The sequence below is a fragment of the Podarcis erhardii genome (assembly GCF_964252035.2).
Source record: "Podarcis erhardii genome assembly, chromosome: Z".
Classification (NCBI taxonomy): Eukaryota; Metazoa; Chordata; class Lepidosauria; order Squamata; family Lacertidae; genus Podarcis; species Podarcis erhardii.
This window is the reverse complement of record NC_138504.1, coordinates 27,958,529-27,971,674: the sequence shown is the minus strand read 5'-3', so window position 1 is coordinate 27,971,674 and position 13,146 is coordinate 27,958,529. Positions and strand designations below refer to the sequence as shown.

At 43.3% G+C, this 13,146-nt stretch overlaps 1 protein-coding gene across 3 annotated transcripts in view; it reads right to left on the bottom strand.

Annotated features, from left to right (window-relative positions):
* Positions 1–2,260, bottom strand: part of LOC309333435 (vascular endothelial growth factor receptor kdr-like) — a 198,271-nt gene extending 196,011 nt beyond the window's left edge. For 2 of the 3 annotated variants that reach the window (XM_081846915.1, XM_081846917.1), the window contains exon 1: positions 1,964–2,259. In XM_081846915.1, the coding sequence (XP_081703041.1) occupies positions 1,964–2,027 (64 nt within the window). In that variant the 5' untranslated portion in view covers positions 2,028–2,259. Of the gene's footprint in view, positions 1–1,963 lie in introns of all 3 variants that reach the window. The other variant, XM_081846914.1, reaches the window with a different exon arrangement.
* Between the last annotated feature and the right edge of the window lie 10,886 nt (positions 2,261–13,146).

Sequence of the window (13,146 nt, the reverse complement as noted above, 5' to 3'; positions counted from 1 at the left end):
CCCTGTGGGATTACTGTCCCACATTCACATTCTGGGGAGACTATGGGGATTCCTTTCAAAGCACAGGTGTGTATCAAAATTCTTCAAGTTTCAACTCTGTCATTGGAGACTCCGGAAGTTAACCCTGTCCCCATATCTTTGTATACATCTTCCTTCTGACACACATGCATCTAAGCACTGTGCTTCCTTTTCCTCCCCTCTCCCTGGGATATAACCTACCCACCTCCATATGAAGGGACTCTAGCCTCATTGCAGAGCACTTTCTTTCCATGCAGAAGTCCCAGGCCAGCACCTGGGTGCTGCCAATCAGAGTTGCAAATAACTGGGCTAGATGGACAAATTGCCTGACTTGGTATAAGGCCATCTCATCTGTTCACGTGGATATGTAAAGAGTTGCAGCTGCTGTTTAATAAATACAAACAGTTCAACTAAATACCCTATTTAGTTTTTATAAATAAAAAAACCCCCAACAACAACAGCAAGCAAGCAAACCTGCTATGGTCAGCCTGCTAATATGACCTGCTTCAAAAGCCAATGCAGGGCAGAGAAAATAAGTGCAACATAGAGATGACACAGGAGAAATCTTGTCAATGCATGATTTGGGGAGAGAGATCAAACAGGGATCCTTGATAAGGAGAGAAGAGGGGTGCTACATGTGCCTAAGGGTGTCCTAATAGTCCCCCATCTAAACCCTGGGAAGGCCATGCTGAGCTAAACAGACCTATGGTCAATTGGTATAAGCCTACTTCCTATGTTCCAATATACTAAATAACAGCTGCCGGTCAGTGAAGGCTAGATGAACCAGTGATCTGACTTGGTACAAGGCAGCTTCTTATTGTCCTTTGCAAAATGTTGAACAGCAGGTTGCATGCAACAAACAAGGGTTCAGTTATCCACTAACAAGATACCAACATATGCCACGTTTCTGTCCTGTCTCTTTAGGAAGAGAGAAAGCTGGCTTATACCAAGTCAGCTTATTGGTCCATCCAGCCCAGTGCTAGGAATTGAACTTGGGGCTTTCTATATGCAAAGCCTGCACTACCCCATTGAGGGTACATTCTCCCACAGGGCATATTTCAGCATATGACACCGGCCTTTTGCTGAATCAGCGCACGGGTCCATTTAAATCAGAGTATTGCATATTCTGATTGGCAGCAGCTTTCCTTGCACAGGTAGGTGTTTCCCATTACTGGAGATGCAAGGAATTAAACTCAGGATGTTCTGCATGTACCACATCATAGCTGTCACCGTTTCCCATTTTTTAAAGGGAAATTCTCTTATTCCGAATAGGATTCCTTGCAAGAAAAGGGAAATGTTGACAGCTATGTACCACGTGTGCCCTGCCACTAAGTCATATTCATGCATATGTGAAGCAACCTCAAAATGTTTGCATTCATGGCAGAGAAAGAAAGCAAAAGAAGCAGAGGCTAGGGGAGCGGGGGCGGGGGGGGGGAGGACAAATACATGGGATATTTGTTCGCTCCTTTTATCCAGTAATCTCCCTGACAGTGTATGTTTTGGCCCAGTGGGAATGCCTTGAAGCCAGGCCCAAGAACCCAGGAGCTGAAAACAAAGGCCACATTTTTAAAGGAGCGCTGACCAAGATCAACATGAAAGTGGCTGATGGGATTTTGCAAAGTGCCAATCCCACCTCTTGGCTCTTTCAACCCAAATCCACCTCGTCCTCAGTTCACACCAAAACAAGGTGGCCTGGCTGGCTTTGGAAACCCCTCGTTTGTCAAGGGTGGCTGTCAAAGTGTGCCATGCCTTACAAAAAGTAACTCTCAGCCAATCAGGTGGATGGAAGAAGAAATAAAAGCAAGGAGCCTTTTTGCAAAGGTGCCCCTGGAAGGTGGAGAGTGTGAGAGGGAAAGCCAGGTAACCCAGAAAGTGGATCCTGCCTGTTTTAAAAAAGAAGAACTGAAATGAAACCAGATTGAGTCACTAGAGAAGCCGCTCTTACCTTGAAGCGACAGCAGTCCATGCAGAAGGGACAGCAGCAGGGAAATCCTGAGGTCTGGCAACATTTTCAGTTGCAGTTGAAGCGGATTCTTCTGAAAGGTGCCAAGAGGCAGACGACGAGTACTGCCAAAGGATGCCCGCTTGAGCAGCAAACAAGCTGAGTTGCTAGCAAGCTAGCTGTCTGGGCTGGAGGAGACGTCCAGCGCTGTTCTCACTTGTTGCTCCACTCACTGCTGGGGTGAAAAAAGTTTATCTCTCTTTGTTTTTTCCTGCTGATGCAAATCTTAATTTTTCGTTTTAAAAAAAGAAAGAAAAAATCCTTTTTTGATCTAGAAGGTGTTTTTTTTCTGGGGTGGCTCAGTTTCATAAAGGAAGAGCAGTCCCTAGAAGTGGTTAACGATGGGGGAAATAATCAGCAAGTCACTCCAACAAAAGTTTGCAGACACCCCAACAGAAGTCTCTCTCTTGCAGTCTTCCACTGGGCTGCAATTATTTCTGGTAGAAAGTAAGCAGCTCTCTCTCGGCTTGAGGGGGCTTCTTTGCAGCTTCACCCGAGCTCTCCCTGGTGAGCCCGGGAGGCACAGGTGCTGCTGCTGCAGCTCCCGCTGTGCGGGGACCGAAGTTTGAAGCTTCCAAACTTGCTCAGGCTTTCCAAGGGATGGTGAGAATGCTTGAGAGAAAAGAAAAAAAGAACGCTTTAAGTTCCCAAGAACTCACGAGGATCTAATGTTGTGATGGGGCGGAGGGGCACAAAGCCGGGAAGACGCGACCAGCTCTGCTGCCGCCTCTCAGAGGTCTGGGGCTTGTCCTGGACAGATCAGAGTGTAGGTATTACTCTCTCTCTCTCTCTCTCTCTCTCTCTCTCTCTCTCTCTCTCTCTCTCTCTCTCTCTCTCCAGCTCCTCCCAGACGGATTGCTTTTGCTGGGATGCTTAATGCAAGCCTGGAATTCTTTATAGCGAAAGAAAAGGAGGAAAGAGAGACGTCAGAAAGAGAGAGAGAAGAGTGGGGGGGGGGGAGAGAGAGAGACCCCCACCACCACCTCTGTCACTTTTCCTCGGCTGCCGGGAGTACTGCCGCTTCCTGTTGCTTAGGTCTGGGCAAGATTTCTCGACGTACCCACCTACCCACACATTTCTATATGCCAGACTACTTTGCCCTGAGTTTTGCTTCCAAAGTTTGAACAAGTAGCAGCAGCAAGTGGCAAAACAGAAAAAAAGACGAAGCAGGAGGACGGTGGCAGTTTTGCATAGTGGCTAGAGTACTGTTGCCGAGACAAGTTTAAATCCTTGCTTTGCCAAAAAGCTCACAAGTGACCTTTTCTCAGGGCTCCTCCAATTGATGTGTTTAATAAGCATTCATCCCGATTTGCCTACACAAAGCTGACATGGAGGTCAGATGGTGTGCAGTCTTTACTGAGGATATACGTTCCAACTTGTTTGCGGGAAGATTATACGGCAGTAAACATTCAGCCTGGTTTCTCCTGACTGCCTCCTTCCTGGCACTTTATTCTGTTTTCATTTATTTATTATTCTTATAATAACAGCATTCATAATTATACCACAAAATTTATAAGATCATTACTCATAAGAGAAAACAACAAAAGAGCAATAACAATAACAATAATCTTGCTAGACAAAAGCTTATCCAAAAGATGTACCCTTTTTGTTACCTGTTATACTCCTAGGTTAAAATAAATATAAAGCACTCTTTCCATAATTTATTTGATGTATCTCATAATCAATAACATATACTTGCATTTATTTATTATTTGCTTACTGCATTTATATCCCATCTTTTTCTCTGAGGAGTTATGCTTCTCCCTCTCCTCATTTAATCTCCACAACAACCCTGTGAGGTTGGTGAGGCTGAGAGGTGGTTACTTACTGCAGGATCACCCCTGAGTAGGGCTTTGAACCCTGGTCTCCAAGGTATTGGTTTGACACTCTAACCACTACACCACACTGGCTCTATTTTCCTGATATTATGCATTTTTGAATGTCATTTTCACTAATATATAATCTTTGCAAACACTTTACCCGTGTAAATGCATTTTTGGATGGGCGGTTATTGGGTTGTTTTTGTTTTTATTATGCATTTTGTGTTTTTGTATTGTGGTTTTATGTTGTAACTGCCCTGAGACCTGTACAAATTCAATATATAATAATATACAATAATTTTTGTTGACATTTCTTGGCTGGGGAGCCATGCTGCAAAAATCAGAGAAGTGCGAATTTCAAAAGGATGACTGTGTTTCTGTTCAGATATTGTTTTGGAAAGTGTGGATTTGAGAGGCACGCCTTTAAATGCAAGCTGGCTTTCTATCTAGCATTTCTATTTTCCCCACAGCTCCTTCTCATTCAGCATACAACACTTTGCTTGCAGGATTTGCACTGGCTGCCAATTGGCTACCTGGCTAAGTTCAAGGTGTTGGTGTCAACATGCAAGTCTCAATACAGCTCAGGACCAGGTTTCCTGAGAGACCTCCTTATTCCTTATACACCCAGTAGATCCCTGCAGCCTACAGGAGAGTTTCTCCTGCAAGTTCAAAAGTCCTCAGAAGTTCACTTCACAATAATGCAGAGCAGAGCTTTTGCTAGTGGTTGCCCCTGTGCAGTGGAATAGTGTTCCTGTCGCAATACAGGCAAGCACTTGCTATCTTTTCTTTCTGGAAACAGCTGAAGATATTATTGTTTCAACAGTCTTTCCCAATGGGATAAATGGGTCTTTACTGCATGTGCCCACTTGTTAGGGTTTTAGTCTTGTTATAAATGTATTAAAGTAATTGTAGCAATAATAATATAAGAAGATCAATTAATCCCGAATCCGTCCTGATTTGCTTATGCAGTGGTTATGCCTTTCCACTTTATGTGGTCATTTATTCCACCCTTTGTAGTGCATTTCCCCATCACCACAAAGTCTTTTTTTAAAGCAGATTTATCGCGCCAGAGCAATAGAGTACTTTATAGTTCCACTTTAACTGTACAAATCTAAATTTCAGTGGAATCCCTCCCACAAAATGTTGACAGCCTGGAGGTGACCTCGGCCAAACCTACCTCACAGGGTTGTTGCAAGGATACTATGGAAAGGGGAGGACTTTGTATCTTTGGCTTCTTCAGATACCTGGGCACCCAGCCACTTAGGACTTTGTAAGTCAACAGGAGGAATTCAGACCAGAAGTCACCTGGCAATGAGTGGCACTTTATGAGGATTAGAGTTGTATGATTCTTTACAACTGTCTCTGTGGATACCCTGGCAGTTTCATTTTGGACTGCTTTCAAGAGCAGCCCATTCTAAAGCACAATGCAGTAGTAATAAGAGGCTGCCAGAACATGTGTCACCATGGCCAGGCTATCTCTGACTAGGAACAGCGACAGCTGGCATACCAGCTTAGGCTAGGAAAAAGCATTCCATGCCACCAGAGCTACCTGGGCTTTTAGTGACAAGGAGGATCAAGGAGTGCTCCCAGGTTACACACCTGTTCTTTCAAGGGGAGTGCAACCCCATCTAGTACAGCCTGTCCACCCAAGGCCTAGACACAAGAGACACTCACACATCGTACCTCCATCTTGTTGGAATTCAGTTGCAATTCACTGGCCCTCATCTCACCCATGACCTGTAAGCAGTCCATCACTACCTGCACAATGACCTTACTTGACTCAGATGACAAGCAGAAATAGAGGTGGTGCTGACCACTATGTGTTAATAACCATTGTTATTACTGTTGCTACTATTATTGTCCAGATGGAGAGGCAATTCATTCACCTTTACGAATAAATAGTACATGACCTCTTTGGCATGCTCAAAGGCTGGGGAGGGGTTCAACTGAGGACTTCCTAGTTTGCATCTCTCAGCTTAGCTGGTTGATTATTTTGTCCAATCACTCTCCTATGTGCAGCAGTGAACAAGACTACCCTTTACCTGCTCATCCACCTGGCAGGCATGTCCTGCCCTCTCATTCAGTCTTATGTAGATACCACATCAGGTAACCCACTTCCCAGATAAAATCCAGGAATCACCCATGCAACCTGAGCCTGCAACTGCTGCACTGTGCAAGCATTAAGTGATGAATGAGCATTATGACCACCCTTCTATGAATAGCTGGTACTCTTGAATAGGACAGGTGTGCTGGGTCTTCTTATGGGACAGATTTATTCAACCTCAGCACTCCAGATGTTGGATGACAACTCCCATCAGCCCCAGACAGCTCCACCAACATGGATGGTGAGAGTTGTATTCCAGCAAAATAAGTAAAGAATGCCACAGTGAAGCCACTGTAGAAGTGGGACAGAGGAAGGCAGAGGCAATGCAGAATAGCCATGGGACTCTTTCAACAGGCTATTTTGACATGCATTCAAGCCATGTGGCTGGAGGCTAGGATGGAAACTAAATGCAAGTCCTCCTTGCCTCCAGTTATTAACTTTCCTATGGCTCCTCCTCAATTCTTACTAGTTTGCAGGAATTTGGAATCTTGAAATATAGCAAGTAAATCTCTGAGCAGTGGAGATAGTTGCAAATGAATCTGTGACTTAAAGGAAATGAGTGATGGAACTCATTGGATTCAAAGTGGCTGTATCACAAGCAAATTGTAAGCCACCTTGTAAATAAATGAACATCTGGGGTCCCATGGTGGAAAGAAAGCTGTTATAGGACATGGGCTCATCACAGCAGATATGCAAAAGAAGGAAGAAATGGAGTAAGAAGAAAACTCAGCAAGGGCTGTTTAATTGGTCATTTGCCTGAATCTCCAAAAACACCTGGGTTTTGAAAGTGAGCTAAACTGAGGAATGAGGTGCCAGTCAGGCCATGATGCTTGGATTACATTGGTGTTGAAACTTGCAGAAGAAAAACAGAAACTGAGACAAAGCTTATGTGCTTGTGGTCCTTCTATTTATAAACATGTATTGGCTTTTCCAGCTTGTTTTGCCTACTGAGCTCTGAAGCCTCTTCCAAGCTTTTGGGAAGAAGTGGGGGAAAGGACTGCCAGAGGTTGTTTACAAAAATCCAGGCTGTTCCAACTAGTCTTGGACAAGGTGATAGTTCAGAGGGAAGAAGCTGCTATGTTCCCATTCCATGAGGCTCAGAGACAAGCAGGCAGGCAGTTTTCCTGCAAGGGAATCCCATAAATCACCTGGGAGAGAAACTGCACAATCTGGTTTCTTGTATACATGTATTCACCAACTCAAAACTGCTCAAGTATGTTCATGATACCAATACAGTGGTACCTCGGGTTAAGAACTTAATTCGTTCCGGAGGTCCGTTCTTAACCTGAAACTGTTCTTAACCTGAAGCACCACTTTACCTAATGGGGCCTCCTGCTGCCGCTGCACCACTGCTGCAAGATTTCTGTTCTCATCCTGAAGCAAAGTTCTTAACCCAAGTTAATATTTCTGGGTTAGCGGAGCCTGTAACCTGAAGCATCTGTAACCTGAAGTGTATGTAACCCGAGGTACCACTGTAGATCAAACATCTCAGGTCTGAATATGGATGCTGGAATGTAAGGAGTCTCTTAATGGGGCAAAGTTCACTGATGCTTTGAGGCATGCAAATTTGGAGAGGGGGGGATGTCACGACTGTATTTAGTGCTACAGTGCGGTTCTTGTTTTTTGTATATACACACACTTATTAGAGTAAAGGGGGACATTCTGCCAGCTTTTGAAGATGCATCTGTTTACACGGGCATTCCCTCCTCCTCCTCCTCCTCCTCCTCCTCCTCCTCCTTCTTCTTCTTCTTCTTCTTCTTCTTCTTCTTCTTCTTCTTCTTCTTCTTACCTCAGACACGGAAGGGGCCACATCAACACTGATAATAAACCATTTAGATGGGAAGGGCCATAAGAGTGTGGCAACAAAGATGATTTAGTCATCAGATAATTCAGATATACAGTGGTACCTTGGTTTGCAACCGCTTTGGATTACAACTGTTTTGGATTAGAACCACATCAAACCCGGAAGTGCATGTCCCTTTTTTTTTGCATTACAACCCATTTTTGGGGGATAACAACCATTTTTTGGGGGGAGGCCCCATTGGCGAAAGCATGCCTTGGGTTACAACCTGTTTTGGTTTATAACTGGACCTCCAGAATGGATTATGGTTGTAAACCAAGGTACCACTGTATAAGAATATTTGAGCCCTACATTGGTCCATAAATCCCTAAATTTCTGGGGGTTGGACAAGATGACACTTATGGTCCCTTCCACCTCTACACTTTTATGGTTCTATGGGAATGGTCACATTATTGCCCACTCCCTGCCTGGAATCCCATTAACCTGCCTGATTGGGATTTCATCACATGCTAAAAACCACTTTTTCCCCACCCAGGCTTTGCCAGACTAGTTTGCTTCTTTATTTATTTATTGTGCACTGCTAGCATTTTTTGTATGTGTTTTGCTTTTTTTAATTTAACAAAATCAAGCACATTTTAGGAATATAAGTGTGTTGCCAGTTAGATCTTCATTGTCTACTCAGAAGTGATTTCCACTGAATTCAATGAGAATTACTCCTGGGTCAGTGGGAATAGGACTGTAGCTTTAATGCTTTAAAAGTGGAATTAGGTACTCACACAACTCACCTACAAAATATAGTGATTGGCCCTCTCCCTCCCCATCTTCTGCCTTTGCTAGGATGACTCACTTTCTAGTTTCTGCAGAAGGATGTGATAAATCTGACACTACTGCACAAAGACTTTTGAATATAATTTTTAATAAAGAATGGGCTGGAGCACTTCCAAATATAGCTTTCTGCCCATATAGATGTAACTCTCTCCATTTCAAACTGTTAAGAAGAAAGAGCATTCTCCTAATTGCCCTTTATTAAAAAAATTAATTATGATAAACAATGCTGCAGTCAAGACTGGCACCATTATCTGCTCTCTCTACAGAATGGGATCTTTTGAGATAAATTACTTTTGAGAAACTCATATATTAATTTAATGCCAGGAAAACTAGAAAAAGAAGATAACTTTTACAATAATCTGAATATAGTTTGTCATTATGTGATGAAATATGAAACAGAGGATTCATATATGCAGAAAGATTGTAGTAGTGAATTGAACCTCTTATTTAATATACTATTTTGTTTTTGTTTTTCAATTCACCCCACCTGTTTTAAATCTTTTTATTTCTTTCAAATCATAACATGTTGCTTCTGATATTCAATATACATAGTTTGTCATAGAATCATGGAATCACAGAACTGTAGAGCTGGAACGAACTATGGTGGTGATCTAATCTAACCCCCTGCAATGCAGGAATCTCAACTAAAGTGTCCCTGACAGACGGCCATCCAACCTCTGCTTTAAAACCTCCAATCAAGGTCCACCACCTTCTGAGGGAATCTGTTCCACTGTCGAACAGCTCTTACTGTCAGAAAGTTTTTCCTGGTGCTTAGTCACAATCTTTTTTCTTGTACTGTAACTTGAATCCTAGCCTCTGGAGGTCTATACCAGACACCCACAGTAAGTTCACAGTTGTTTTCCTCTCCTACAATTTCTACCCATGTACTCTCAACCTACCTTCCATTTTCCAGATCCTGGAGCTCTTCATAAGTGTATACCTCCTTTACTTATAATGCTGCTACTCCTCTCTTGTTTAGTCTATTCTTTCAAATATGTTTACCCCTCAGTTTCTATATACTAGTCATAGGTCTCATCCCAGCAGGTTTCACTAATGCCTATTAAGTAATATTTGCCATCTTGTATTAAGAGCTACGTGGGAAGGTAAACGACGTTTCCGTGTGCTGCTCTTGTTTCTCCAGAAGCGGCTTAGTCATGCTGGCCACATGACCGGGAAAAACTGTCTGCAGAAGCGGACAAACGCTGGCTCCCTCAGCCTGTAAAGCGAGATGAGCACTGCAACCCCAGAGTCGTTTGTGACTGGACTTAATTGTCAGGGGTCCCTTTACCCTTTACCTTTATTAAGAGCTAGAATTTGTCTTGCTTGTTTCCAATACTCTGTGCATTAGTATTGAGAAAACTTAAACAACGAATCATTCCGTCCAGCTGCTTCTTTCTTACAGTTTCTTGCGCTTTAGCAGGTTTCTGTAGCACTACCTCAGTTTCCTGTGCATCAGTGAAGCTATTATCCCTAGTATCAGTTGTTCCTTTGTGATCTGTAATACTGTCTCCTGCTTCCTCAAGATTTAATTTAAAGTTCTCCTGGTCAGGTTTGCAAGACTCTTGGCAAACACATTCTTCCAGTAACTGTGAGGTATAACCCATCTCTTGCCAAAAGTCCTTCCTTGAGGAAGTGGAGACCATGGTCCAAGAAGTCAAACCGTTCCTAATAACACCATCTGTGCAGCCAGTGGTTTACTTCCAATGTTCTCCTCTCCCTTCCTGGGCCACAACCTTCAACAGGAAGGAGTAATGAAAAAAACACCTGTGCCCCAAAGCGCTTCAGCTTACTGACCAAAGCCTTATAGTCCCTTGTTATGCGTCAAAGGCTGTGTCTGGCAGTATCATTTATTTTCAAAGGATTATCTGCATATTTTTTCCCCAGGTGTGGGGTGGGGAAATGTCATTGGCAAATGATGCTTCTTAGAGTCTTAAAAAGGGTGCGTAGATGCAAGTGGGACCTGAAACAAAATGTTGCAGAATGCCCTTGGCATCTAACCAAAGTGCTAAAGTGCTTCTTCATTTCATTTCATTTTAATTTCCATGTTGCCTTTCTATATTGCTATACACTGGCCAGTTTACAAGCCACAGAAACAACAGGTACAACAAAGCTTACAAATTCTATAACTATCAGACCCAATGCAAATAAGTCATAATAGAAAATATGACTTTAAAATAAACCTATGTCAAATAAATTGATATTCAACAATCCAATAAAATTAACTCAGAATGCCACCAAATAACAATTAAATAGAAATTCACTCTCAACATAAATAATTACTAGACTATAATCAATAAAAATAACAGCAAAGGAACCATACATAAAATACCATGTAAAAAGATTACACCGAGCAACAAAGTTATATAGCTTATAAAATTACAAAATGCACTAACATAGCTAGTCCCCTGGTACAGATCCAATATCTAATCCATGACCTCTGGCTCTAAGCCTCGTGTGTCATAACAGATCCAGGGGGGAAAAATATCCTGAAGGTTGTGTTGATAAGTGTGTGGCTTTTGTTTTTTATTTATGCAGTTCCTGCCTTACCCTACCATTGCAGGTGATCTCAGGGTGGGGAATAACATTGTTTTAAATAAAACAAAATCCAACAAAACACATCACAGTAAATCAAAACAAGGAAATTATGATGCAGAACATCATCCATCTTTCCCAGTGCAGTGCCAGTAGGTCCAGACTAGAAACTGATAATAATAACATTATTATTATTTATTGAATTTATATACTGCTCTATACCCGGAGGTCTCAGGGCGGTTCACAGAAAATATCAACATATATAATCAAAATAAAAATAACAACCCGATAACACCCCCCCCCAAAAAAGAGCCACATTTTAAAAGGACATAGGACATCAATCAGATCAACCAAAGGCCTGTTTAAAAAGGAATGCTTTTGCCTTGCCCCTAAAGGTGTATAATGAAGGCGCCAGGTGAATTTCCCTAGGGAGATCATTCCACAGATGGGAAGCCACTGCAGAGAAGGCCCGTTCTCGTTTTGCCACCCTCCAGACACACGAAGAGGAGGCACATGAAGGAGGGCCTTGAGGTATTGTGGTCCTGAGCCATTTAAGGCTTTATAGGTCAAAACCAGCACTTTGAATTGGGCCTGGAAACTAATTGGTAGCCAGTGCAATTGGACCAGGATTTGGGTAATATGCTCAAGCCATCTTGCTCCGGTGAGCAACTTGGCAGCTGAATTCTGCACTAGATGAAGTTTCTGGACCATCTTCAGAGGCAGCCCTACACATAACGTGCTGCAGTAATCTAACCTTGAGGTTACCAGAGCATAGGCAACAGTAGTTAGGCTATCCCTGCCCAGATAGGGGCATAGCTGGGCCACCAGCCAAAGCTGATGGAAGGCACTCTGGGCTACTGAGGCCACCTGAGCCTTGAGCGACAGCAAAGGATCCAGGAGGGCCCCTAAGCTATGAGCCTGCTCCTTCAGAGGTAGTGTAACCGCATCAAGAGCAGGTGACCTCCCACCCATCTGGTCTAGGGAACCACCCTCTAACAGTGCCTCAGTCTTATCTGGATTGAGCTTCAGTTTGTCCAGTCCATTACCGAGGCAAGACTTCGTCCAGCACTTCTACTGCCTCACCTGCAAATGTAAAGGAGAAATACAGCTGAGTGTCATCAGCATACTGCTGACAACGTACTCCAAACCTCCAGATAACCCCACTCATGGGTTTCATGTAGATGTTAAACAACAATGGGGGATGTGATTGAGCCCTGTGGAACCCTACATTGAAGATTCCATGGAGCTGAAAAGCATTCCCCAAGTGACACCCTCTGGGAATGACCATCCAAGTAGGACTGGAACCATCGCAAAGTGGTGCCACCCAACCCTAGTTTGGAGCGTCGCTCCAGAAGGATACTATGGTTGATGGTTTCAAAAACTGCTGAGGGGTCAAGAAGAAGTAACAGGGACATGTTTCCCTTGTCTCTCTCTCAACAGAGGTCATCATACAGGGCAACCAAAGCAGTTTCTGAGGCAAAACCAGGCCTAAATCCCAATTGAAATAGATCCAAAAAAAAAGAAAGAAAAGGGTTTCTTCCAAAAGTGCCTGGACTGCGACCACTCGCTCCAGAACCTTGCTCAGGAAAGGGAGATTAGCAACTTGCCAGTAGTTAGTTGGGTTTTCTGAATACAGGGAAGGTTTCTTAAGGAGTGGTTTACCACTGCCTTCTTCAAACATATTAGTGCCTACCAAGCCTTGGGGAAATGTTATTCCAAAGTCTGGGTGCCAGTGTTGAGGATATCCTCTGGCATGTCACAGTGTATCTGTCTTCACCCAAAAGGAAAGCAATGCTAAACCTGATGATTACACAATAAGCCACTGTGGTGTAGTGGTTAGAGTGTTAGACTAGGGCCTGGGAGATTCCCACTCAGCCATGAGGCTCACTGGGTGACCTTGGGTCACTCACCTCCTCTCAGCCTAACCTACCTCACAGGGTTGTTGCAGGGAGAACCATGCATGCCACCCCAATCTCCTTGGAGAAAAAGGTGAGAGATAAATGCAATAAATAAAAATATTCTGGAGCTTCAGAAAGAGTAG